Here is a 27,709-nt window from a genome sequence, read left to right as displayed (position 1 = left end):
CTATTAAAACAGTGGCACGAAAGTTTCTGGCAGAGTCTTTTACAGGTCCAGGTAAGAGGTTTCTCTGAGTAGGAACCCAAAAAACCCTGAAGGTTGGCACAACGCTACCAGCCGTGATGGGTGAAGACTGGAAACTGTCTGTTCTCAGCAGTTCCTGCGGCGGGGACAGGTAAGAGAAGATGTGTGTGTATGTATATGTGTGTATGTGTGTGTATATATATATATATATATATATATATATATATATATATATATATATATATATATAATATATAACAAATGGATTTTCTTCAATGAGTAGTTGCATGTCTTACCTGATTTCCACCACTAGAGGGAGTAAGGAGCAAACTTGCGTGCTTTTTAGGTACACACTCAGTGAAGCTGGTGTCCAGTCGCTCACTTCCTCCACTGCAGGTGTGCAGACACCAGGTGGCTAATTTAAAAGCCAAGAGCGTTCAGAGCTCTGTAAACAGATGGACACAGAGTGTGGGCAGTGAGCATCCTAAAGTGGTCGGATCCAGGCTAATCCTAAGACACCTACTCAGCATCAGGTTGTGCAGTATTAAGCATATATGTATAATGTGAGACTTTTAGCACAACAGTGATTGCATATGTACTAGTACCTCTGCTTTGTAGCTTGGGACTATGTCTCCTCGTAAGAAGGTCTCGGGGGGAGGTAACAAAGGCACAAGAAAGTCACTGCCTGTGTCTAGGAACCCTAAAGATGCCTGCAGATTACCATCCCCCACTGCAAGACTGGAGCCAGCATCACAGGATGAGTCAGTGCCCCTGGCAGGTTTTGCAGCCTCTCCTAATGTTGCAGCCCCAGCGTATATCACAGAGGTTTCCCTTAGGGCTACATTGAAGGGTTTTGAGGGAAGAATTATGAATGTTATTTCAGCTTCCTTAAAAGATAGCAGAAAAAGGGGTAGATCCCCTCCCTCTGCTGCACTTTCTCTTGCAGATGATTCTTCTGACAATGAGGAGAGATCCCTATCCGGAGATAGGGATCAAGAGCAGGCTGAGGATTCAGAGGAAGAGGAGAGCGCTTCTTCCCCTCAGGCACTCAAGAAGCAGGTCCAATATTATACTATACTAGTGTGTTCCACATTTAAAATGCCCTCTGATGAGGCCGCTACATCCTCTGTTTCTTCCCTGGGGGTCAGAAGGAACCCACGGACTGCCTTTTTTCCTTTCCAATTCATCCTTTAATGAATAAATTGTTGTATGAGGACTGGGGACATCCTGATAAACTGTTTACTCCTCCTAAAAGGTTTTCTATGCTTTATCCTCTTCACCAAGAAGTGGGAGGTCCCATCCGTGGATGCGGCTGTCTCTTGTGTGAATAAAAACCTGACCTGTCCCTTGGACAATGCTCAGGTGTTTAAAGATCCAACTGATAAAAAGCTGGAAACTTTATTAAAAGCCTCCTTCTCCATGGCTGGCGCTGTAGTCCAACCTACAGTCGCAACTGTGGGTTTGTATCAATTCCTCCAGGAACAGGTTAAGCAGATGCTTGTCCTCCTTCCCAATGAGGAAGTGGAGAACTATGCAGACCTTCCACAGGTGCTGTGTTTTATGATTGATGCCATTCTGGATTCTGCCCAGCAAGCATCTCGTTTGTCTCTCCTGTTGGTACACATGCACAGGTCCCTTTGGCTTAAAAGTTGGGCAGCAGAGCTTTCATGCAAAAGATATTTAGCTGGCTTCCCATTCAAAGGGGAACGCCTATTTGGGGATGACCTAGATAATTTTTCCAAAAAATTACAGGTGGTAAAGCTACACTCCTACCAGTTAAGAGGAGTAAACATCCACCATTCAAACGGTCTCTTTCCCCTTCCCCTGGAACATCAGGCTCTAAGCAGTGGCGACGGCCTTCCCAATCTACTTTCAGAGGAAAGGCCCAGGGTCACACCCAAGGGCAGAACAAGGCTTGGGGACGAAAGCCTGCCAAGCAGAGCCCCAAAACATCCCTGTGAAGGGGCGCCCCCACTCGGCCGAATGGGGGGAAGGCTCCTACAGTTTTCAGGAAAAGATCTATCCCTAGGGAGGTCCATAGGTTTGGGCATCCCGGGGATAGGAAAAGACAGCTACTTTTGGTCAGAAAGGGTACTCTGCGAGATCATATATATATATATATATATATATATATATATATATATATATATATATATATATATATATATATATATATATATATATATATATAAAAAATAAGATCACCGATGTAAAAACATTATGTTACTTTCCATAATGGTTAGTAACCTCAAGTCCTCTAATAACACATCATTAAAAGAATGATACCGCAAATGTATAACATTGCATACGAAGTATCAAAGTAACAGATGACAAACATAAAGACTAACAGTACACACATATAACAACCAACAAATAACACACAATGCAGGCGCCTGAAGTGATCCAGGAAGGGCAAGGAGTCTGCTTTGAAATACCAGAGTCCATACAAGAAAGGAAGGTGGTAATGTAACAACAAACATTTGTTTTATTCACTCCACAGCATCCCGTTTCTATCAATGTGATCGATCTGTATAGAAAACCCTGTATGTTCAGTGGGCTATGTTAAGCTTTTGGAGGATCGGAAAAATAAGGGACTATCAACTCAGTATCGTTATCATTACTGAACACTTATATGCACGCAAGTGCGTTTAAATGTTGCTTGACTTACCTGATCTGAACCGGGATCTGAATCCTGAGTAATCCCTCGTACATTCATACCTAGACTATATCAACATCAATGAAATAATTTAAAGAGGACTTTCTAACAAATCACAGAGGGACTTATACAGGTCTAGCTACCTTAGTTTCTTTCACTACTTCACCTACCGCCCCATTTACCACCCCCCATAATATGACAAGATTTCAATCATCTAGTTAACTTAGATTAACCCTTTCATGACTAAGCCTATTTTTGAAATTTGGTGTTTACAAGTTAAAATCCGTATTTTTTGCTAGAAAATTACTTAGAACCCCCAAACATTATATATATTTTTTTAGAAGAGAGTCTAAAGAATAAAATGGCGATTGTTGCAATATTTTTTATCACACGGTATTTGTGCAGCGGTGTTTTAAACGCAAATTTTTGGAAAAGTGACACTTTCATGAATTTTAAAAAATCCAAACAGTAAAGTTACCCCAATTTTTTTGTATAATGTGAAAGATGATGTTACGCCGAGTAAATAGATACCAAACATGTCACCCTTTATAATTGCACGCACTCGTGGAATGGCGACGAACTACGGTACCTATGAATTTCCATAGGCGACGCTTTAAAAATTTTTTACGGTTACCAGGTTTGAGCTACAGAGGAGGTCTAGGGCTAGAATTATTGCTCTCGCTCTGACGATCGCGGCGATACCTCACATGTGTGGTTTGAACACCGTTTACATATGCGGGCGCGACTTCCGTATGCGTTTTCTTCGCTGCGCGAGCTCGCGGGGACGGGGGCGCTTTAAAATTTTTTTTTTTTATTTATTTATTTTATTTATTTTTGTACTTTTATAAATTGTGTTTAAAATTTTTTTTTTTTTTTTTACTTTTATTGCTGTCACAAGCAATGTAAACATCCCTTGTGACAGTAATATGTGGTGACAGGTACTCTTTATGGAGGGATGGGGGGTCTAAAAGACCCCCCATCCCTCCTTTACACTTCAAAGTATTCAGATCGCCGAAAACGGCGATTCTGAATACTGTATACTTTTTTAAATTCGGCGCCATTGGCAGCCGAGTAAACTGGAAGTGACGTCATGACGTCGCTTCCGCGTTTACAATTAGAAGGCTGGAACGAAGCCGCTCACAGCTTCGTTCCAGCCCGCCCCCAGCCGCCGGAGATTCCCGAATGGACACCGGGCCTCCCGATCGCACGGGAGGCCCGGTAACAGCGGCGGGAGGCGGCGGGAGGGGGGGGATGTCCCCTCCCGCTCCTCCGGTATAACAGCCGAGCGGCTTTTAGCCGCATCGGTTGTTATATTCGGGTAGCCGATCGCCCGCTGAAAACAACGGTACCGGGATGATGCCTGCAGCTGCGGGCATCATCCCGGTATAACCCCGGAAAGCCGAGGACGCATATGTGCGTTCGGTCGGCGGGAAGGGGTTAAATTATCCCTGGGGACTACTTCTGCACAGCACTCCCGATATAGATTATACAAACAGTTTTTTGTCTAACTTAATAATATTGGCAATTAGCCACCGGGACTGTTAGGCAGAAGTGGATCACTTCAGGCGCCTGCATTGTGTGTTATTTGTTGGTTGTTACATGTGTGTACTGTTATAGGGCGTACACACGGTCGGACTTTGTTCGGACATTCCGACAACAAAATCCTAGGATTTTTTCCGACGGATGTTGGCTCAAACTTGTCTTGCATACACACGGTCACACAAAGTTGTCGGAAAATCCGATCGTTCTGAACGCGGTGACGTAAAACACGTACGTCGGGACTATAAACGGGGCAGTGGCCAATAGCTTTCATCTCTTTATTTATTCTGAGCATGCGTGGCACTTTGTCCGTCCGGATTTGTGTACACACGATCGGAATTTCCGACAACGGATTTTGTTGTCGGAAAATTTTATCTCCTGCTCTCCAACTTTGTGTGTCGGAAATCCGATGGAAAATGTCCGATGGAGCCCACACACGGTCGGAATTTCCGACAACACACTCCGATCGGACATTTTCCATCGGAAAATCCGACCGTGTGTACGGGGCATTAGTCTTTATGTTTGTCATCTGTTACTTTGATACTTCGTATGCAATGTTATACATTTGAGGTATCATTCTTTTAATGATGTGTTATTAGAGGACTTGAGGTTACTAACCATTATGGAAAGTAACAATGTTTTTACATCGGTGATCTTGGTATTTAACAGTGATGGGAGTAAGTCACACATGTGCAAGTCACGAGCAAGTCTCAAGTCTTAACCTTCAAGTCATAAGCAAGTCCCAAGTTACTGTGGCGAAAAGCAAGCAAGTCAAGTCGAGTCCCTGCTAGAAGTCAAGCAAGTCAAGTCAAGCCATTTATTTTGGTCAAGTCACAAATTAAGTCAAAATACTGATCTACCCCGAAGCCGGGACTCGGGGGGAGCTTTCTTTTGTGGGGGGGGGGGGGGGGGCTTTTGCCTAGGCTAAGACACAGAACTGGTGGTGCCAAGTCATTGCAAGTCAAATAGCCCAAGTCAAAGTCAAGTCGCAAGCCATTAGTGACAAGTCAAAGTCAAGTCGAGTCATTTATTTAATTTTGTCAAGCAAGTCGCAAGTCCTCAAACAGGTGACTCGAGTCAAGTCATGTGACTCGAGTCCCCCACCTCTGGTATTTAAACCACAATAAAATTTGATACTTTATTTTTTATATATATGATCTCGCAGAGTACCCTTTCTGACCAAAAGTAGCTGTCTTTTCCTATCCCCGGGACGCCCAAACCTATGGACCTCCCTAGGGATAGATCTTTTCACTTATATGCAATCGGCTACAGCCAGAACCTCCAAATTGGAGGAGTGGTAGAGAGCAAACCTTTCACTTTACCTAATAATGAATAGAGCGTGAACTAGTATATGGTCTCTTTTGCAGTTTCTGCAGTTTTTAGCTACAGTTTTCAGGAGCCTGGCGGGAAGAGGTTCAAGACAAGTGGATGGTCTCTTCAGTATCTCTAGGTTACAAAATAGAGTTCCTAGAGCTTCCACCAGCTCGTTTCCTAGGGTGAAGAGTTTCCAAAGATCCAGTAAAGCGAGAACCGCTACTTCTGGCCTTAGATCGCTTACTATCCCAGGGAGTTATAGTAGAAATGAACCCAAAAGATCAGGATTCTACTCGAATCTCTTCACCGTTCCAAAGCCAAATGGAGATGTCAGACCCATCCTAGATCTAAAGGATCTGAATAAGTTTCTACACATTTGATCATTCCCGCTCACCAAAGATATCTAAGGTTCGCGGTAGACCAGCGCCATTTCCAGTTTGTGGCCCTTTCTTTCGGTCTCGCTACAGCTCCTCAAATTTTTCACAAAAATTCTAGACCCTCTCTTAGCAAATCTAAGAGCTCAGGGCATAAATGTGGTAGCTTATGTAGACGATTTGCTACTCATAGAGTAATCGGTGGCACACCTGAACCGCACTGTCTTCAAGACAGTAAGAAATGTGGAAAGACTAGGCTGGATAATCAACCTAGAAAAGTCTTCTTTGCAAGCCTCAACAAGGTTGGAGTATCTAGGCATGATCATAGACACCGCTCAAGGCAGGGTGTTTCTACCAGAGCCAAAGGTCAAGGCCATAAGAGCTCTAGTCCGCTTAGTATTAAGCAAAAAGAGTCCATCCATTCGGCTATGAATGAGACTGTTAGGAAAGATGGTTGCCACTTTCAAGGCTGTTCCATTTGCCCAGTTTCACTCAAGGCCCCTGCAGAGAAGCATTCTCGCAGCTTAGAACAAAAAGACTCATGCCTTGGATCTTCCGATGTGCCTATCAACAAGGATACGCAAAAGCCTCAATTGGTGGTTATGAACCAAAAATCTTTTGAAAGGCAAAGCCTTTCTTCCACTACAATGGAAGTGCGTAACCACAGATGCCAGTCTGACAGGCTGGGGAGCAGTTCTGGAAGAAACATGCACGCAGGGAAGATGGTCTGCAACCGAGATACACTTGCCCATCAATATTCTAGAATTTTGGGCAATTTACTTGGCCCTCATGGACTGGTCTTACAGGCTACAGGGTCATCCTATTCGGATACAATCCGACAATGCCACGGCTGTGGCTTACATCAATCACCAAGGAGGCACCAGAAGTCTGGATGCCCAAAGGGAGGTGAATCGCATTCTTGTATGGGCAGAAAGCCATGTTCCCTGCCTGTCTGCAGTATTCATCCTAGGAGTGGAAAATTGGCAAGCGGATTTCTTAAGCCGCCGGCAATTATGCCCAGGAGAATGGTCCCTACACCCCAACATGTTCCAGACCATATGTCAAAGGTGGGGAACACCAGATGTGGATCTATTCGCGTCCAGATTCAACAGGAAGCTGGACAAATTTGTGTCCAGAACAAGGGATGTACTTGCTCAGGGGTCAGATGCTCTGACAATCCCATGGGGATCAGTACAATCTAATGTATGACTTCCCTCCGAACCCACTTCTTCCGCGGTTCCTGGGAAGGGTCAAAAGGGAAGCAAAGTCAGTCCTTTTAGTACCCCCGGCTTGGCCCAGACGACCTTGGTATGCAGAGATCGTAAAGATGGCAGTGGGCAGGCCTTGGGTCCTCCCATTCTGGCCAGATCTGCTCACACAGGGTCCAATTTGCCACCCTGCTTTACGAAGTCTAAATTTGACGGCTTGGCTGCTGAAACCCACATTTTAAAAGACCGTGGGCTCTCGGAGTCAGTCCTTTCCACTCTGGTCAATGCCAGAAAGCCAGCCTCCAGGCTTATTTACTACAAAATCTGGAAGGCATATGTTTCCTGGTGTGAACCCAGGGCATGGCATCCTAGAAGGTATATGATTAGCAGAATCTTGACCTTTCTTCAGTCAGGCTTAGAAATGAGATTGGCTTTGAGCACTATCAAAGTCCAAATTTCCGCTTTGTCTGTATTTTTTCAGAAGCCAATTGCTTCATTCCCTTGTCCGGGCCTTTATTCAGGGGGCACTGCGGTTAAATCTGCCAGTCAAACCTCCAGTATGCCCATGGGATTTGAATTTGGTGTTGGCTTTACAGGGACAACCCTTTGAGCCACTGCACCTGGCTCCTTTAGCGCTTTTGACTAAAAAATTTGTCTTCTTGATAGCCATATCCTCTGCTAGGAGAGTATCAGAATTGGCAGCCTTTTCTTGTAAAGAGCCATATTTAATTATTCACAAGGACAGGATTGTTATGCGTCCTAATCGTTCCTTCTTACCTAAGGTGGTTTCAGGATTCCATTTGAATCAAGATGTAGTCCTACCATCCTTTTTTCCAGATCCGCAGTCCGCGGAGGAAGAATCTTTGCACACTCTTGATGTGGTTAGAGCAGTCAGTGTCTATCTGCAGGCAACCGCTCAGATACTGAAAACTGATTGATTGTTTATTCTGCCAGATGGCCATAAGAAAGGCCAAGCAGCGTCAAAATCCACTCTTTCTAGATGGATTATGATATAAAGAGGAAGACTCCTCCTTTTCATGTGAAAGTGCACTCAACTAGGGCTGTTAGTGCTTCTTGGGCAGTGCATCACCAGGCCTCCATGGCTCAGATCTGTAAGGCTGCGACTTGGTCTTCAGTCCATATATTCACCAGATTCTATCAGGTGGATGTAAGAGGGCAAGAGGATACCGCCTTCGGGCGCAGTGTACTGCAGGCTGCAGTTTAGTTCCTCTGGTCCGTTTGCGGTCTATATTTTCTGATCTGTGTCTCCCTCCCCTCAAATGAGCATTGCTTTGGGACATCTCACTATGTAATGAATACTCTGTGTCCCGTGATGTATTATCAAGAAAATAGGATTTTTAAATACAGCTTACCTGTAAAATCCTTTTCTTGAGAGTACATCACGGGACACAGCGCTCCCGCCCTTCTATGGGTTTTACATGGTTACCTATTGCTTTGCTACAAAACTGAGGTCCTCCCCGTATGGGAGGGGTTATATAGGGGAGGAATTCTCCTTAATTGGGGTTAACCAGTGTCCAATCACTGATGGTGCCTATCTAAGCCAATATGTAATGAATACTCTGTATCCCGTGTTGTACTCTCAAGAAAAGGTACAGGTAAGCTGTATTTAAAAATCTTATTTTTTGGAGTTCATTAGGGACACAGGTTCTACTTTTCTGTGTTTATGATCTCGGTACTGCTTTGCTGAGGCATTCTGGCAGTGGGAGGTGTTCTCCTGGGCTTTCCTACTGTTGGTTTTGTGTGTTTTTATTATTGGCCAGTGTCCAGTTGTTCTATAGGCAGCAAAGTAAGTTTAAAAATGCCTGTGTTCCTCGCTGGACTCCAAGAAAAGAATTTTACAGTGCGTACAAAAGTCTTATGTGTGTCCATACCTGGACATCTATGAGCATAGAAATGGTTTATCACATTCTCCTACTCTTGTATGCAGGCCATACATGGAGCGAGTTTCTTTCTTGCAACACCGCTCGATTGCCCCATCAACACAGTGTTGACAGGGGAATCCCTCCCACGGAGACAGTGATTGCTATTGCTAGCGGTAAATGTCAAATCCGGCAGGCTGGTTGTACCCAAGTTGATTGCTCAACTTGGTACTAGGATTGCACTGATACCATTTTTTACCAGCGAGTACGAGGAACAATACTTTCGGTCAAGTACTGGCCAATGCAGAGTACCGATACCTTTTGCAGTGCGATTTGAGCCTATACAAAATGAATGGGCTCAAATCGTACAGCAAAATATCTGTTTCAGGTATTGGGGCCTTTTTTTAGAGTACGAGTATTTGTGAAAATACTCGGTATTGGTGCAACCCTAATTGATACATTCAGCCTGCCCATACATGGTTCGAATCTGTGCCATTTTCTGTTGAACCGGCCGAGATTCGAACCATCAAGATACACTGTATCTACTATCTGTATACTTTATGCTGGATACCACTAGTTCTTTTCTTGCCAAAGTTGGAAGTTTTTAACTTGTTACTCAAAACTTATTACATGTTTATGCAAATGCGTTTCGATTATGTATTTATGCAATTGTATTGTAAATATGGGGGGGGGTTTATAGAAATATTACACCATGTGAAGGTATTATCCCCATTATAAAATAACAAAGGTTGCACTTTACCTTTTGAGGGTATACATAAAGTCCCAATGTGTTGGAAGTTTATGTATACCCTCAAAGGTAAAGTGCAAGAATACCAAGTGAATAAAAAATATACAACTTTATTATGACAACATTAAAATATACAACTTGGAAAACGTTAAAATAAAAATAATTTCATGGTATCACGTTTTAAAATGCAATTGTGCAGGAGATCATAAATGACGTGCTGTGTTTTGTTTTTTTTTTGTTGTTGTTGTTTTTTTTTTTTTTTTTTATGTGTAAAATCCTAACTTAACAGTTGTATCTTTACTTTGTTACTTTTTAGGTAAGTGGTTCAAAAGCCGGAGTTGTGCGGTTTTTGGGCGAGACAGATTTTGCCAAAGGAGAATGGTGTGGCGTTGAATTAGACGAGCCTTTGGGAAAGAATGATGGCGCTGTGGCTGGCACAAGGTTAGTTTGAACTTTAAAGCACATTGATGACATAGGTGTGAGGCAGCCTTTTCCATTAAAGTTGGAGAGGTGTAGATTTTTCAGTCATATATTATATTATATGTAGCAATACTTCATTATGCAGCTATAAGAACCGGTTAACACTGAGGCAGCACGACTTGCAGCGCGACTGCCTCGGGCGACCTGCACACGACAGCAGCGGCGACTTCTATATATTATATATAGACTTCTATATATTCTATATAGAAGTCAATGCAAGTTTCCTCAAGTCGCCCCCGAAGTAGTACAGGAATTTTTTTCTAAGTTGGAGCGACTTGCGTCGCTCCTATTAGAACGGTTCCATTGTACAGAACGGGATGCGACTTGTCAGGCGGCTAGGTCACCTGACAAGTCGTCCCAGTGTGAACCGGCTCCAAGTCTCTGGTTGAAACATGATCAACATCTGCATTGGATAGTAGTGGTAGTTACAGAAGCTGGTGACTCTAGCTAGATTCCAACACTGCAGAAAACCTTGCACTCGTGGGCTACAAATTGCTGGATTCTCTTAAACATTTAAAGTAATTGTAAATGGCTTTTTTCTTTTTTTTTTCTTTTATTTAACCACTTCTAGACCAAGCTTATTTCTGACACTTGTTTACAAGCTAAAATCAGCATTTTTTGCTAGAAAATGACTTAGAACCCCCAAGTATTATAAATATATATATTTTTTTTAGCAAAGACTCTGGAGAATAAAATGTCAGTCGTTACAATATTTTATGTCACACAGTATTTGTGCGGCGGTCTTTCAAACACGATTTTTTTTGGAAAAAATACATTTCACTGAATTTTAAAAAAACTAAATCGTAAAGTTAGCCCAATTTGTTTGTATATTGTGAAAGCTGATGTTATACTGAGTAAATAGATACCCAATTGCACACTTATAGAATAACGGTACTTAAACATTTTTAAAGCGTCGCCTATGGAGATTTTTAACGGTTACCAGTTTAGAGTTAGAGGAGGTCTTTTGCTAGAACTATTGCACTCACTCTGATCGTGGCGATACCTCACATGTGTGATTTGAACACCGTTTACATTTGGGGGTGCGACTTTCGGATGCATTTTCTTTTTTTTTTTTTCCAAATAACTTTTTTATTTTATCTTGAGAAAAATAAAGCAGCAGTACAAATGTAGCAAACAGACAAAAGCAGAAATGAAATTATGAATATGCCTAGTGTATATACAGTAAAGTTGCGAAGTAGGAAGCCCTCCTCCGATCTTTGGCATCACACATTTCAACAGCAATAACAGTGCCTCAAAGTATATAGTGTACAGTACCCTGAGACTGATGCCTCACTTAACTTTGCATAGTTAGCATCCATACAGAAAAAAAGGAAAAGAAGAGAAAACAGAAGAGGGGGAAAGAAAAGGGCAGACCAGGTAGGAGAAGACATTAAATTACCTCGCCGATTTTATTGCCGGTTCATAACGGGTCCTCCCGAGAATGCCACCGCTCCCAGACACCGGTGTGGTCGTCCAATCTGTCCCGATTTCTGGCTGTCATTTTCTCCATTAGTTCCACGTCCTTGACCCTAGCATAAAGGGCCTTCTGAGATGGGGGCACAGTTCTCTTCCAGTGGAGGGCTATTAAGCACCTTGCCGCCGTGAGAACGTGCCTGAGCAGTTTTTTTGTAGGGTTTAGCTATTTTCAGTTGGGAGAGACCTAACAGGATAAGTTTCGGGGTCAGAGGTATGGGTGCCTCGAAGAGTCAGCGAGTCAGTAATTGCTGTGTTGCGGTCCAGAACAGGACTATCAATGGGCATGTCCAATAAATGTCCAATAAATGTGGAAGAGAGTGCCCCTGGCTTGCTGGCAACACCAGCAGCGACAGAGGTGGAGGGGTAAACTCTATGGAGTACGTCCGGAGTCAGGTACCAAAAGAAGAGAACCTTTTATAAGCATTTTCTTTATAGAGGGTACATAAGGAACTCTTAGCAGCCTGACTCCAGACCGCCCTCCAGGCCTCCTCCGGGATCTCTTCTCCAAACTCCCTCTCCCAGCGGAGCATGTATGCATGTTTGCCCCGGCCTGTATGGACTACTTGTATTATCTGGTATATATCTGAGATCAGTCCTTTACGTGAACAGCCCTCAAGTATGCTACGTTCGAATGAGGAGGGTGCAGAAAACTGCAGGCGCGGGGCTACGGTTTGGGCGTAGTGACGGATCTTTAGATAGCTGTAGAACACCTGTCGGGGAATGTCATGTTTGGTTTGGAGCTCAGAGAACGGGAGCAGTTTACGGGACCTGGGGTCCACTAGGTGTCCAAAGTGGAAAAGGTTCCGTGAGGCCCAGGGCCATGACATCTGATGAGTGAGACTTTCTGGCACTTTGGGGTTGCAAAGGAAGGAGGTCATCCGTGAACATTCAGATTTAAGCTCGCATTCATGGGATAGCTTCCGCCATAACCGTCGGAGCTGGGACATAGACCCTAACAATCGACCTGGTTCTACTTCCACATTCGCGTTCCAGAGGAGACTATTCGGGTGTACAGGTGCTAGCCAGATTTTCTCCATTTCTGTCCATTTATTGTACGACCTTTGGGGGAACCAGGAGACTATCGCTCGCATTTGGGTCGCTTGGTAGTATTTGACCAGGTTGGGGAATGCTAGGCCCCCGTCAGTGCGGGACCCTGTGTTGCTTGTAGTTCCACACAAACCGCAGAAGGTCAGCCTGTAGTTTACACAGGTGCCCATAGGGGATGGGTAGGGTCTGGAATAGGTATAGGAGCTTAGGGAGGAGGACCATTTTAACAGATACAATCCGTCCTAAGAGATATTTGGTGGGTCTTCCATTTGTTGACCAGCTCCCTACTCGACTTATATAAGGGAGGGAAGTTGGCCTGGTATAGGGAGGCAAAGGACGGGGTGAGGTTAACCCCCAGGTATTTTAGGGAAGTCCGCTCCCAGTTATAGGGGAACCCGGACTGGAAATGGCGAAGTTCCTTCCCCGGGATGTTAAGCGGGAGGGCCATAGACTTTGCTGCATTTGTTTTGTAGCCCGAGAGCTCGCTGTATTTATTGAGTTCAGCGTGTAGGTTGGGCAATGAAATCCTGGGTTGGATCAGGGTTAGGATGATGTCGTCCGCAAACAGGGATATTTTGAATTCTTTACCCCTCATGGATATGCCCCGAATGTCCGGGTTTCCCCGAATGGACGCCACCAGGGGCTCGACGCACAAGGCAAATAGCAGGGGGCAGAGCGGGCAGCCCTGGCGGGTACCGTTAGTGATTGGGAAGGTGGGCGAGGTTGCAAATGGAGTTTTTACTTGCGATGTGGGGTTAGTGTAGAGGTGTTGTACCGCCCGCAGGAAAGGTCCCCTAAACCCCATGTGGCTTAACCACTTCAGCCCCGGAAGGTTTTACCCCCTTCCTGACCAGAGCACTTTTTACAATTTGGCACTGCGTCGCTTTAACTGCTAATTGCGCGGTCATGCAATGCTGTACCTAAACGAAATTTGCGTCCTTTTTTTCCCACAAATAGAGCTTTCTTCTGATGGTATTTGATCACCTCTGCGGTTTTTATTTTTTGCGCTATAAACGGAAAAAGACCGAAAATTTTGAAAAAAAAAATATTTTTTTATTTTTTTGTTATAAAAAATCCAATAGTCTCTATTTTAGTCGTACATTTAGGCCAAAATGCATTCAGCCGCATGTCTTTGGTAAAAAAAAAGTCAATAAGCGTAAATTTATTGGTTTGCACAAAAGTTATAGCGTCTACAAGCTAGGGTACATTTTCTAGAATTTACACAGCTTTTAGTTTGACTGCCTATCATTTCTTGAGGTGCTAAAATGGCAGGGCAGTACAACCCCCCCAAATGGCCCCATTTTGGAAAGTAGACACCCCAAGGAAATTGCTGAGAGGCATGTTGAGTCCATTGAATATTTTATTTTTTTGTCCCAAGTGATTGAATAATGACAAATATATATGTGGAATTGCACCCCAAAATACATTTTTCTGTTTCTCCTGAGTGCGCGGATTTTGGGAGCCTAGCCGCATACGGGGCCCCGAAAACCAAGCACCGCCTTCAGGATTTCTAAGGTCGTAAATTTTTGATTTCACGCCTCACTACCTATCAGTTTTGAAGGCCATAAAACCCAGAGGGCACAACCCCCCCCCCCCCCCCCCCCCCCCAAATGACCCCATTTTGGAAAGTAGACACCCCAAGCTATTTGCTGAGAGGCATGTTGAGTCCATGGAATATTTTATATTTTGCCACAAGTTGCGGGAAAATGACAAACTTTTTTTTTTTTCTTTTTTTTGCACAGTTGTCACTAAATGATATATTTCTCAAACATGCCATGGGCATATGTGGAATTACACCCCAAAATACATTCTGCTGCTTCTCCTGAGTACGGGGATACCACATATGTGGGACTTTTTGGGAGCCTAGCCGCATACGGGCCCCGAAAACCAAGCACCGCCTTCAGGATTTCTAAGGTCGTAAATTTTTTTATTTCACTCCTCACTACCTATAACATCTGGCCCATAAAATGCCCAGATGGCACCCCCCCCCCCCCAAATGACCCCATTTTGGAAAGTAGGCACCCCAAGGTATTTGCTGAGAGACATGGTGAGTATTTTGCAGCTCCCATTTGTTTTTGAAAATGAAGAAAGAAATGAAGAATGTATATTTTTTTCCTTTTTTCAATTTTCTAAACTTTGACAAAAAGTGAGGTCTGCAAAATATTCACTGTACCTCTCAGCAAATAGCTTGGGGTGTCTACTTTCCAAAATGGGGTCATTTGGGGGAGGGGGGGGGTTGTGCCACCTGGGCATTCCATGGCCTCCGAAACTGTGATGGGCAGTGAGGAGTGAAATCAAAAATTTACACCCTTAGAAACCCTGAAGGTGGTGCTTGGTTTTTGGGGTCCCGTACGCGGCTAGGCTCCCAAAAAGTCTCACACATGTGGTATCCCTGTACTCAGGAGAAGCAACAGAATGTATTTTGGGGTGTATTCCATGGACTCGACATGCCACTCAGCAAATAGCTTGGGGTGTCTACTTTACAAAATGGGGTCATTTTGGGGGGGGGGGGGGGGGGCTTTTGACTTGTCCTGGCATTTTATGCATAACATTTAGAAGCTTATGTCACATATCACTCACTCTTTTAACCACTTGAAGACAAAGCCCTTTCTGACACTTTTTGTTTACATGAAAAAATAATTTTATTTTTTTTTGCAAGAAAATTACTTTGAACCCCCAAACATTATTATATATTTTTTTAAAGCAAAGGCCCTACAGATTAAAATGGTGGGTGTTTTAAATTTTTTTTTCACACAGGATTTGCGCAGCGATTTTTCAAATGCATTTTTTGGGGAAAAAACACACTTTTTAAAAAAAAATTGGAATGCATTAAACACACTGTATTGCCCAAATGTTTGATGAAATAAAAAAGTAGATCTTAGGCCGAGTACATGGATACCAAACACGACCTGCTTTAAAATTGTGCATAGACGTGCAGTGGCGACAAACTACATACATTTTTAAAAGCCTTTACAGGCTATAACTTTAGATTTACAGAAGAGGTCTACTGCTAAAATTACTGCCCTCGTTCTGACCTTCGCGGTGATACCTTACATGCATGGTGCAATTGCTGTTTACATTTGATGCCAGACCGACGCTTGCGTTCGCCTTTGTGCGAGAGCAGGGGGGGGGGCAGGGGTGTTTTTGTTTTTTAATCTTATTTTTAAACTGTTCTTTTCATATTTTTTTTTTTTTTTTATCATTTTTGTTGTTATATCAGGGAATATAACTGTCCCCTAGGATGGCAATAAATAGTGACAGGTACTCATGAAATGCTCGTAGCTTCCGGTTTCTTAGGCCATAGAGATGATTGGAGCCATTCTGGTCTCTGATAAGCTCTATGGTCAGCTTCCCTGTTGGGACTGGAGAGCCAGAGAAAAACATGGAAGACGGCGGGTGGGGGGGGGGACATTCCCTCCCACTACTTGTAAAAGCAGTCTAGAGGCTAATTAGCCGCTAGGATTGCTTTTACATGAAAGCTGACCGCTGGCTGAAAAGAATGATACCAAGATAATAACTAAACCTGCAGGCATCATTCTGGTATAACTACTCAAAGTACAGCAACATACCAGTACGTTGCTGGTCCTTGTTGGGCATATATTGTTATCTTTTTTTTTCATGCAGTCTGTGGGCTGAACGAAAAAAAAGAGATTGATCGGTGGGTATGCCCACCATTAGAATACCCCCTTTATCCACCCACTTCTAATGATGCGCATACATGCACCATTTATATATGCCGAAGCATGGGGGCATCCGCCCCAAAAGTTAGGAGCAAATTGCTCCTCCGCCCCTGCTGCCCCCATGTTTCGGCATATGTGCTCTTTTTTTTAACTGTGGTGGTGTAATTACCTCTGACAACGCTGGAGTCATGGCTTTATGTATCATGGGAGCAAACGTTGTTGCTGTCAAGATAAATAAATTTGCACTACAGCTAAATGGCGTACCTGAAAACAAAAAAATGGTTAACAATAAAACACAGTAAACTGTAAAGTATAAAAAAAAAACACATACCTGAAAAGTAAACGTGATAAAACATAATAACAATAAAACATTGCAGAATAGAATACAGTAAAAAAGAGCAGAACGAGAGAGAGAGAGAGAGAGAGAGAGAACAATAAAACGACGACTATTTTTGTTTTTTTTATTTTATTTTTTTTTGTTTTTTGTTTTACACTTTTTTTTTTTTTTTTTTGTAACTGTAACCGGTTCCAGGTTCGGGTCTCTCAAAATGCGATGGCATCTTGGGAGACCCTGTGAAAGTGTGCCTAGTCTGTGCAATGCTGTACCCTACGCTAAAACTCAACTAGTGTATGGTAGCACTCAAAACATTCACCAATGCAAAGACCAGGATTGTCCGGACAGGAGGGACAATAATAGCAGGAGTCACGCCTATATCTGCGCTTTCTACAGACACAACATTTTCTTTGGGGGCTCGTTGGTTAGGGGTACTCGGGAGGACATAAGGAAAATGCCTCTCATGCAGCCGGCTTACTGCATTTGGTTGGGGAAGGTGAGGTGGAGCACCGTCTGGAAACAGAAGGGCTCTGACGATCTCTTCCTGGAATTTAAGGAAGGATCCAGTCCATCCTGAAGCTCTGTATAGCACATGAGCGTTCAGCAAAGCCAATTGAAATAAGTATACAGACACTTTTTATACCAGCGTCTGGCCTTACGGGCAACTAGGTACGGCAACAACTGGTCGTTGAGGTCCACCCTTCCAATATTTTGGTTATAATCGTGGACACAGAGGGGTTTCTCCACAACACCAGTCGCCGTAGTAATTTGGACACTCATGTCTGCATGAAGGGAGGTAAGAACGAAAACATTCTCATTATCCCTCCACTTCATAGCGAGCAAGTTATTACACTTAAAGCAGGCTCTCTCCCCCAGCCTAAGACAGGAATCTACAAGCCGCTTGGGAAAGCCCCAGCGATTAGATGGCATGGTGCCACATGCTCCAATCTGATGATCAAACAAGTGACTAAAAAGTGGCACGCTTGTGTAATAATTGTCCACGTACAAGTGGTAACCCTTTCCGAATAAGGGTGACACCAAGTCCCACACAATCTTGCCAGCGCTTCCTATGTAGTCAGGGCAGTTTGTCGGCTCTACGTGACTATCTTTGCCCTCGTAAACCATAAAACTACATGTATAGCCTGTGGCCCTGTCACAGAGCTTATACATCTTGACCCCGTATCTGGCACGCTTGCTGGGAAGATACTGTTTGAATGATAAGCAGCCAGAAAACTTAATCAGGGACTCATCAACACAGACAACTTGATGGGGAGTAAACAAGTCTGCAAAATGTTGGTTGAAGTGGTTTACGAGGGGCCGAATTTTGTAGAGCCGATCGTATCCAGGGTCTCCACGAGGACGACAGAGTTCATTGTTGTTGAAGTGCATGAACCGCAAGATCTGCTCGTATCGTGCCCCGGCCATGGAAGCAGGGAACACGGGCATATGGTGAATTGGGTCAGTGGACCAATATGACCGCAACCCACTTTTTGGTTATGCCTATGAGGAGGGATAGGCCCAGAAAGATCTTCAATTCGGAAACCGTAATTGGTTTCCAATCTCTGGCAAGGGAGGACTGGGGAATAGTGGCGATGTGTTGACCAGCGTACAAATTGCTTTGGTCCACAATAGATCTATAGAAACTTTCGGTGAAAAACAGCGAATAAAAATCAAGTGACGTAAAATCAATTGTTTCCACCTGAATGCCGGGTTGGCCAGTGAATGGGGGAAGTACGGGTGCTGCAGAAGTGGTGGATTCCCAATTAGGATTGGCGAATGCAGCAGGAAGGGCACTATGAGCTCGACGGGCCTGTGTTTGTCTTCTTGGTGGCAGCGGGACACTACTTATGCTTGCCAGCTTGAACTGCACTTATGGGACTTGCCATGTTACTGCAGTGCTGGATGTACGACCAGGGTGTACTAAGCCGCTGGTGCTTGCCAGTTCACCAGAAGGAATAGCGGCGCTAGTACTTCTCTGCTCCATACCAGAGCCCTGCGGTTCTTGCACTCAACAGCAGAAGAAGATTGGGGTCTGGTACACCTGACCTTGGCAGAGACCACAACTCCGTCGTCAGAGCTATCTGTCATGGAGCCGCTGCTGTCTACAGGTTCGTATTCTGAGCTTGAATCTGACAGATGAGTGACTTCCACTTCACTATCTGTCGTGCTCAGAAACGTGTAGGCCTCTTCACTAGTGTACCTTCGATTTGCCATTTTTGGCTCTAAATTTAGTGGTACAGTAATGAGACTCACAGGTTAAAAAATGCTCCTGACTGTTAACGACTGTATCAAAACGTTACCAAAAAAACTTTAGCGATTGCAGGGATCAGGCCTGACTCTGCTAACGCTGCAGTTATGTGTTTAGTGTTTTGTAAGTGACAGTGATCGATCGATACTGCACTTGGGTGGGCTGGGTGGAGGGGCAAAATGCAGGTGCTAGTAGGTATCTGGGCTGATCCTGCTAACACTGCGTTTTTGGGAACCCTAAACTTCTGGGGACGCTAGTATAGATCTGATCAGATATTGATCCGTTCAGATACTATACCACTAAGGGAGGTGTATGCTGCGTGCGTGGGTGTTAGCAGTATTGGCACTAACCTGACGCTGCCTGGTGCGACACAGACCCTATCTGACCCTAAAACCTAACTTCTATCCCCCGCCGGGCATTCAGGGGGTTAAACCTTTATTGGGTAATAAACGGTGGGTCCCTGACACTATAAAAAACTAACTAACCAGTGTCACCCGCACAGTTATACAGTTATACGGTGATCACTGGTGAAAGGGTTAACTAGGGGGCAATCAGGAGGTTAAAACCTTTACTAGGTAGTATATGGGGGTACCTGACGCTATAAAAAGCTGACGACGAACCTAAATACTTACCTGCCTAACTAGCGTCACCTGTGACACTAATACGGTGATCAGAAAATGATCGCTTAGTGACACTGGCGATGGGGGGTGATCAAGGGGTTAAACCTTTATTAGGGGGGTTAGGGGGGTACCCTAGACCTAAAGAGGTCTACCACTAACTGCCCTACCACTTATAACAGTCACAAATGACACCAATGCAATAATCAGTAAAAAAAAAACAAAATTAAAACTGCTATTGGTGTCACTGTGACAGGGGGTGCAGGGGGGTGATTGGGGGGTGAAAAGTGTGCCTGCTTGTTCTACTGTTAGTGTAGTGTTTGGTGCAAACTTACTTGATGTCTTCTCTCCTCGGAAGCTATGAAAAGGCTTCACGAGGAGCGATGACATCACTTCCTCTGCTTCTGTTTACAGTTCAGAAGCCGAGGAAGCTTGTCATTTGCCAGGAGCGATTGTGAGGGGGTGGCCATGACTCAGTGGGCGGGCAGGCAGGGACGTACAGGTAAGCCCTTATGCCTGCCCGTGCAATTGTGCCAACGTACATCGGTGTGCGGCGGTCGACAACTGGTTAAAGTAGCGAGCATGAACGTCCAACCAAGGCGGTTAAATGCCTTTTCTGCATCTAAACTCAGATCCAGGATTCCGAGTTGTTTCTATTGGCCACATCGATTTAGGTCTATGACCTTTCTCGTGTTATCGCCCGCTTGGCGAAGGGGGACGAAGCCCACCTGGTCCTTGTGGATCAGAGAGGGAAGTATCGCGTTCAGGCGTAGTGAAAGGATTTTTGTGAATGGATGCATTTTCTTTGCGCAAGCACGACAGGACAGGGGACGTTTTAAAAATGTTTACACTGTCTCTTTAAAAAAAAAAATAAAAAATCTGATCACTTTTTATTACTGTCACAAGGAATGCAAACATCCCTTGTGACAGTAATAGGCGGTGACCGGTACTCTTTATGGAGGGATCTGGAGTCTAAAAGGCCCCAAATCCCTCCTTTGCACTTAAAGTATTCAAAATGCCAAGATCCGTGTTTTGGGATATTAGGGATTTAAAATCGGCAGCTGAGTAAACCGGAAGTGACGTCGCTTCCGGGCTACTGCATCGGAGACCCGATCAAAGCCGATTTCGGCTTTGTTCGGGACTCCGGGCAGCCGGCGGACGTGCGGAATGTTCGCTCGGGTCTCCTGCTGGGAGTGGCAGCAGGGGGGGGATGGGGGGCGTCCAGCCGACTTCTGCCGCTCCCATCATTTTTAGAACTGGAGCCAAACGCCGTCAGCTCCAAAAATGTTTGGTAGCTAAAAGTCATTTTCTGGCCAAAAAAATGCATATTAACCCCTTTTTGCCTTTCCTGCATCCCTTTAATCAGTTCTGAACACCTGGGAAGTGGGAAGGATAGGCGAACATGTGATCACTGTCATAGTGGTCACATGATCGGAAGCTGGTCCCAACGGCTACTGATCTTTAGTCTGGACCGAGAGCGGTGTTTTTGTGGGGGCACACAGTGAGCATGCTCTCAATACAGCAATGCATATGTGTTGCATATAGGTGTTCAAGCTCACCCTTTTGCCGCCGCACATGTCTGCCATAAAGGGAGGGGTTAAAGCGTGCAAAAAGATTAAAGAAATTGCGATGGGCTGTGGAGGGGGTGGGAGCGTCTGGCTCAGGCTCCCAGCAGCTCTGAGAGGCTGAGCTGGGTGCCAGTCCAGGCATGTGGATGGATCCAGACTTCATAATCACAATCTTGCCCGAGCCTGGACCACCTCTGTGACATCAACCGACAGCAGGCTTCAGCTTGTTGTCGGCAGAAAATGGGTCACAGGAGTGCAGAACGAAAGGCATCAAAAGGCATCAATTCTTATAAGTACTTGCACACCCTTTTTGAAAGAACTGGGCACGTAGGTTGTTCCAAACATCTTGGAGAACTAACCAGAGATATTCTGTGGATGTTGGCAGCCTCAAATCCTTCTGTCTCTTCATGTAATCCCAGACAGACCTGATGTTGAGATCAGGGCTTTGTTGGGACCAAACCATTTCTTCCAGGACTCCCTGTTCTTCCTTTCGCTGAAGTTGGTTCTTAATGGCATTGGCTGTATGTTTGGGGTTGCTGTCCTGCTGCAGAATGCATTTATGGCCAATCCCACACCTCCCTGATGGTATGTCATGATGGGTAAGTATCTGCCTGTATTTCTCTACGTTGAATACACCATTTATTCTGGCCAACTCTCCAACACTTGCAAAAATGCAGCCCCAAACTTGCAAGGAACCTCCTCCATGCTTCACCGTTGCCTGCAGACATTCATTATTGTACTGCTCTTCCAGCCCTTCGCCAACAAACTGCCTACTGCTACAGCCAACTATTTCAGATTTTGACTCCTCAGTCCAGAGCACCATTTTTCTGCACCCCAGTTAATGTTTTTGTGCATAACGGAGTCGTTTAGCCTTGTTTCCATGTTGGAGGTATGGCTTTTTGGACGCAATTCATCCATGAGGGCCACTTCTGGCCAGACTTCTCCAGACAGTAGATGAGTGAACCTGGGTCCCACTGGTTTCCACCAGTTCTGTGCTGATGGCACTGCTGGACATCTTCCAATGAAGAGGAGTAAACATGATGTGTCCTCATTTGCTTTATTAAGTTTCTTTGGCCAACCACTGCATCTATGGTCCTTTTCGTTGCCCATTTCTTTGTACTACTTAAAAGCTTAAAGTGGATGTAAACCCTCACGTATACCCAGTGAAGTAAACGGCCTCAGATGATACACAGATGAAACCAATCCTCCTACATAAGTTTTACATGTATATCTGCTGTCTTCAGCTTTCTAGACTCTTTAGGAAGTGCACATCGTGTTAGAAAGTTTTCTTCCTGTTTCGGCAGTGTGTGGGGAGTCTTGGCATACACTGTGTGAGCTGATTGGAGGAAAGGCACACGCTTCCCTCCACATAGGCAGAGGAACGAAGAAACTTGCAGAGCTGTGCTGTGAATAGACAAGCTTCTCGGCTTATCTATCTCTGTTACCTCCCCGAAAACAAATTTCCAGCTGCTATTCTCTCCTGTGTTGGAGAGCTTGTCAGAAGTTATCATGCTGATAACAGAGGAATGGAGCAGCAAAAAGACACGGGACTTAGGGCTTTCAAGAGCGATAAGTAAACACTACAGATATGTACCCAGGTCAGATTTCATGACTGGGGGTTTACATCCACTTTATACAGCACATCTTGAAACCCCAGTCTGTGTTGAGGCATTTTTAAACTGCCTGGGAGTGACCTTGCTGACGCAATATAACTACTTTGTGTCTTGTTTCTGTGCTCAGTCTTGCCATGGTGTATGACCTGTGACATGAATCTTCCACAACCTCACCTTAGCAGCAGAGTTTGGCTTTTCCTCATTCAGTTTTAAAGTGGTTGTTAACCCACTTCTACTAAATCCTGTAATCTCCTCTGTACATAACTCTGTAATAACAAGTGTCCCTGTGTCTGTGTAATGTAAAAAATCTGCCGATGTATACCTATATGAGCTTGGCTCCTGGCGCTCAGCTGACTTGTCAGCTATCTTCTCTCTCCAGCTCACAGATCCAGTGGGCGGGGCCAGGCACTCCCGCTGACGTCAGCCAGGGAGAGAGGAGAGAGAGCCGACAGTCAGCTGAGCACCAGGAGCCACGCTTATATAGGTACAGATCGGAATATTTTTAACATTGCACAGACACAGGGACACTTATTATGGTACAGAGGGGATTACAGGATTTAATTGAAGTTATAGGAGCAGCAGGAGCGGGGAGGGGTGGGGGTTACTGGTACGAGCAGAAAATGAATGGGGGGTGGGCACTAGTACGAGCAGACAGGCAAGGAGAGGAGACAGACACAAGAGCAGGGCTGCGGATGACGGAGGCACATGCTCTGACAATGGTGTCAGGGCTCAGCAGCCCTGATTATTGTGGTCAGTTTATAGGGGGGATGGTATAGCCAGGCAGGATCAGCCAGATTTTTTTGGCTGATACAGGGGGGCAAATTACACAGCACAAGCACTGTGCTGTATAACATGCTTTAAGGGAACAGGATCTGTTTGTTAACCCCCCAAAAAAATAGCTTTAAGCCTCCTACCCAGCTGTTTGTTTCCTTTAATGACTGTTTTAACCTACATATGAATTTGATCATTAGCACCTGCTTGGTATAATTAGTAATCATACACTTGGCTTTAATCATACAAAATCCCGGACTTTGTGCAAGTGTACAAATTGTGTAAGAACTGATGTTGGTTTGACACCAAAGGGTAGTCCCACAAAATATTGATTTGATTAGACTGGGTTCACACTAATGCGAATTGGATGCGGGTTTCCCCCGCATCCAATTCACACAGCAGGAGATTGTGACCGGCTCTCTATGGAGCCGGTTCACATGTCTCCGCAGTGACTCTGGCGCGATTTGCACAGGAGACCTGTGCGTCTTTTGGTCCATTTCCGGTCCGAATTCAGCCAAAAATACTGAAATCTGACCTGAAACGGTAAACGAGGACGCCCCGGACTCCTGCTGTGAGCCGCTGCGTGCTCATATGTGAACCCAGTCTTAGATTTTTCTTCTGTTAGCTCACGTTGCATTTTGCAAATTGCTAGAAATAAACAAAATATACACCTACACACCCACAAAATTATTATAGGCATATTTGGAGCTTTTTATCATACAGATTCTTCTATTGACTATATTGTTTTACACCCTTATGTTCTAATTTTCTTAGATATTTTCAGTGTCAACCAAAATATGGCTTATTTGCACCTGTACATAAAGTTACACGAATTGGATTTCCATCCACTACTCCAGCTAAATCCAAAACCACCATAAGAAAAGTACCCACAACACCTGCCACACCTGCCTCCCTGAAGCGCAGTCCAAGCGCATCTTCTATTAGCTCAATGAGCTCAATCTCCTCTTCTGTGAGCAACAAGCCAAGTCGCACTGGTTTGGTAAGTGGTTTTGTTCCTGTCCACTCAATCCAAAATTGTATAAAAAGTTTTGGCTGAAGTTGGGCTAAAAATAATTAGAGGTGCTGTATACTGTGCAAGAATCGTCCACTGTTTCTGTCCTCAGGATCCATTTGGAACCAGGGGCGGATCCAGAGTCTAATCTTGGGAGGGGCACTGCCAAAATTTTTGCGGGCAATTTGTTCTTCTTTTAGATGCAGAAATGTGGTGATGCAGGGGGGCTGTGAGAGACGGTGGCGTCTCCAGCTTCCATATTTAGGGGGGCACATGGGGGGACAGGGACAAAAGTAGGGGGGTCAACTATAAAATGCAAGTGTGTGTATATATGTGTGTGTATATATATTTATATGTGTGTGTGTATAGATAGATAGATAGAGATATATATATATATATATATATATATATATATATATATATATATATATATATATATATATATATATATATATATATATATACCCACCTGGAGGTAAGTTCTTACCTTGGGGATATATAATAGAATGACTGGCAGTTTCTCTCTGGCTCCCTCCCCCCGACAGCCTCGTGGTCCCTCTTCTCCTCTCACAGTCCTCCTCTCCCCTCCTCCTGCTCGGCATGTTGGGGGCTGCAGTGCACTCTCAGGGAATCGTCCTGGGCCTGCTGGTATCCGGGACTACATGTCCTATAATCCTCTTGGTGTGTGTTTCCCAGCCATTAGCCCTAAATGTAGCCAATAGGAGCGGGCATTGCCGGGTGAATGAGAGCTACTCGGCTCAAGGAGGAGGGATGGAAATCCCCCGCCACTATGGCTCTGCCTGTGTCCCTTCAGAGCCTGTCCGTTTTGGCGCCGCTGCCCTGTGTCCTGATGGGGGGTCGGCATCAGCACAGCCTGCTCACTATTTTCTCGGGGGGGGGGGAGGGTTGGGGCGCAATTGACCTGTCCCCCACCCCCATCCTGGATCTGACCCTGTTTGGAACTTGTGGATTGCCTTAGTGTAGGGGACGAATAAGCGTGATATCAATGTTTACATGTGACCCAACAGGGATTGCTTTTGAAGGGAACAGAAGTCAAAATTAAGGGAAGTTTTATAGTGGATGGTTTATTAATGTGCTCATCAATGTTGGATAAGTCTTTTGATATTTTCAGGCAGATAGCAGAACTATCTAATATCTATGGGGCAGTTTTCATACAGTTGTGAATAACTGATCTTTAGGAAAGAGAGATATCAGACAGCTGGTAAATGCCTATTTTCCTGTGATAAGCAGCCAACAGGCCTGTCATCAGGTAGTGTAGCTGTGTCTCCTGACAGTCCCATAGCTTAAAGCAAATTTCAAGCCACATATGCAGCTGAAATACATGTACATGAGCTGTTTGAACACTTGTCAGAATGCTTTGGCAGATCAGTCAGTCATGTTATCTAGTCATCCTTGCCAGGCAAATTATTATTATTCAAAATGTATATAGCACCAACGGTTTTTACATAATAAAGGAAGTCTGTACAGTTGCGATACAGCCAAAGTCCAGAGGATTAGGAGGGCCTGCTTGTGAGAGCTTTACCATCTGAAAACAAGGGCTAATAATGCAGAAGGTAGTAACTATGTAGGGATGAGTTGTTTTTAGAAAGGAAAATTATGTGCTTGGTTTTAGAAAGATAATGTTATAGGAAAAGGTTTGACATCCATACTGATATATCAAATGGTTAATTGGTAATGCCCAAGGTAAATGAAGGGGTGAGCTGAGGAGCAGTAATGGTTTTGGAAGCCATGTGACGTATTAACTCTCCCAAGTGACCAGGATGGTGACTGCACTTTCATGCCTCTGCATTTATGCGGTACAGCTTGGTCCCCAATCTGCCACAGAATGTGACTTCACAATGAAGGAAAAGTAGCTTATGGATGCGGTCCTTAGTCTGCTTTCTGATAGCACTGTGGAGAGTCCTATGTATAGTATACGTGTTTCTAAATTTCAGCTTTAAACAGAAAGTAGAGTGTGCTTGTGACTGTTCTTTGGTACACATGTTTAAGGGGCCATACACAACTTGAATTTCCTCCCATTCCTGCTGAATACAAGTTGCGGGTGGCCCTTTTGACACCAAATTGAAGGAGCTGGGGGGAATATTGTTAGCTGAACAATGACTGTATCCAATCGGATTCGTTCACTGTTTGGGTGTTCAGGTGCTGTGGCTATCTGGATGCAATAGCCAACAAGGGATTTTTCTCTATTCACTCTGAGCTTATTTCATCAGTCCTTCATTAGAAACTTGCATATACTGTATGTATAATTTAATTTATTTTATATATTCCTAATGCACAGTTAACAGAAACATCATCTCGATACGCGAGGAAGATTTCTGGCACTACTGCTCTCCAGGAAGCTCTGAAAGAGAAGCAACAGCATATTGAGCAGCTTCTGGCTGAAAGGGACATGGAGCGAGCTGAGGTGGCCAAAGCAACAAGTCATGTAGGAGAGGTGGAACAACAGCTATCGGTGATAAGAGATGGTCATGATCAGGTAAGAAACATTAGTAGTATTTTTTTCACATTGGCTTTCTCTCACATGTAGTAAACTCTATAATTTCTCAATTGTATAAGTATTTGATATATGTGTGTATATGTATGTGTATATATATATATATATATATATATATATATATATATATATATATATATATATATATATATATATATATATATATATATATATATATATATATATATATATATATATATATAAATATTTTTAATGTAATTAATTTGTAGTATGTCATGGAAATGGAGGCTAAGATGGACCAGCTACGAGCTATGGTTGAAGCAGCGGACAGAGAAAAGGTTGAACTGCTAAACCAACTAGAAGAAGAGAAAAGGTGAGTGCTTTAAAGTATAACTAAAGGTAAAACTTTTTTTTTTTTTTTTCGTTTTGGATGGAGTAAAGAGCCTCCCTTTATCCAAAATGGGGAAAAAAAGAAAGGTTTGCCTAAAGTTCTTTTTAAAGTGAAACCCCACTATCCATATCGGGCAGTACAGGACACAGGCTGGATATTCATAGACCCCTGGTTATAGGTTGCTACCTTCATGTAGTTGCATACTGGCAAAGCTTTGCTGGACACGCCCCGAGTATACCCCTATTTTGTTAATGGGAAA

The 27,709-nt window shown here is 44.1% G+C and overlaps 1 protein-coding gene across 8 annotated transcripts in view; it reads left to right on the top strand.

Moving 5' to 3' along the window:
• The window catches only part of CLIP1 (CAP-Gly domain containing linker protein 1), a 225,624-nt gene that overhangs the window by 70,602 nt on the left and 127,313 nt on the right, over positions 1 to 27,709 (top strand). For all 8 annotated transcript variants that reach the window (XM_073626982.1, XM_073626975.1, XM_073626958.1 and 5 more), the window contains exons 4-7: positions 10,054 to 10,178; positions 24,346 to 24,571; positions 26,883 to 27,080; positions 27,329 to 27,432. In XM_073626982.1, coding sequence (XP_073483083.1) covers positions 10,054 to 10,178; positions 24,346 to 24,571; positions 26,883 to 27,080; positions 27,329 to 27,432 — 653 coding nt within the window. The remainder of the gene's footprint in view (positions 1 to 10,053; positions 10,179 to 24,345; positions 24,572 to 26,882; positions 27,081 to 27,328; positions 27,433 to 27,709) is intronic.

This window comes from Aquarana catesbeiana, linkage group LG01, assembly GCF_042186555.1.
Source record: "Aquarana catesbeiana isolate 2022-GZ linkage group LG01, ASM4218655v1, whole genome shotgun sequence".
Classification (NCBI taxonomy): domain Eukaryota; kingdom Metazoa; phylum Chordata; class Amphibia; order Anura; family Ranidae; genus Aquarana; species Aquarana catesbeiana.
Note: the sequence above shows the minus strand (reverse complement) of the source record. Positions and strands in the feature narration are given on the sequence as shown.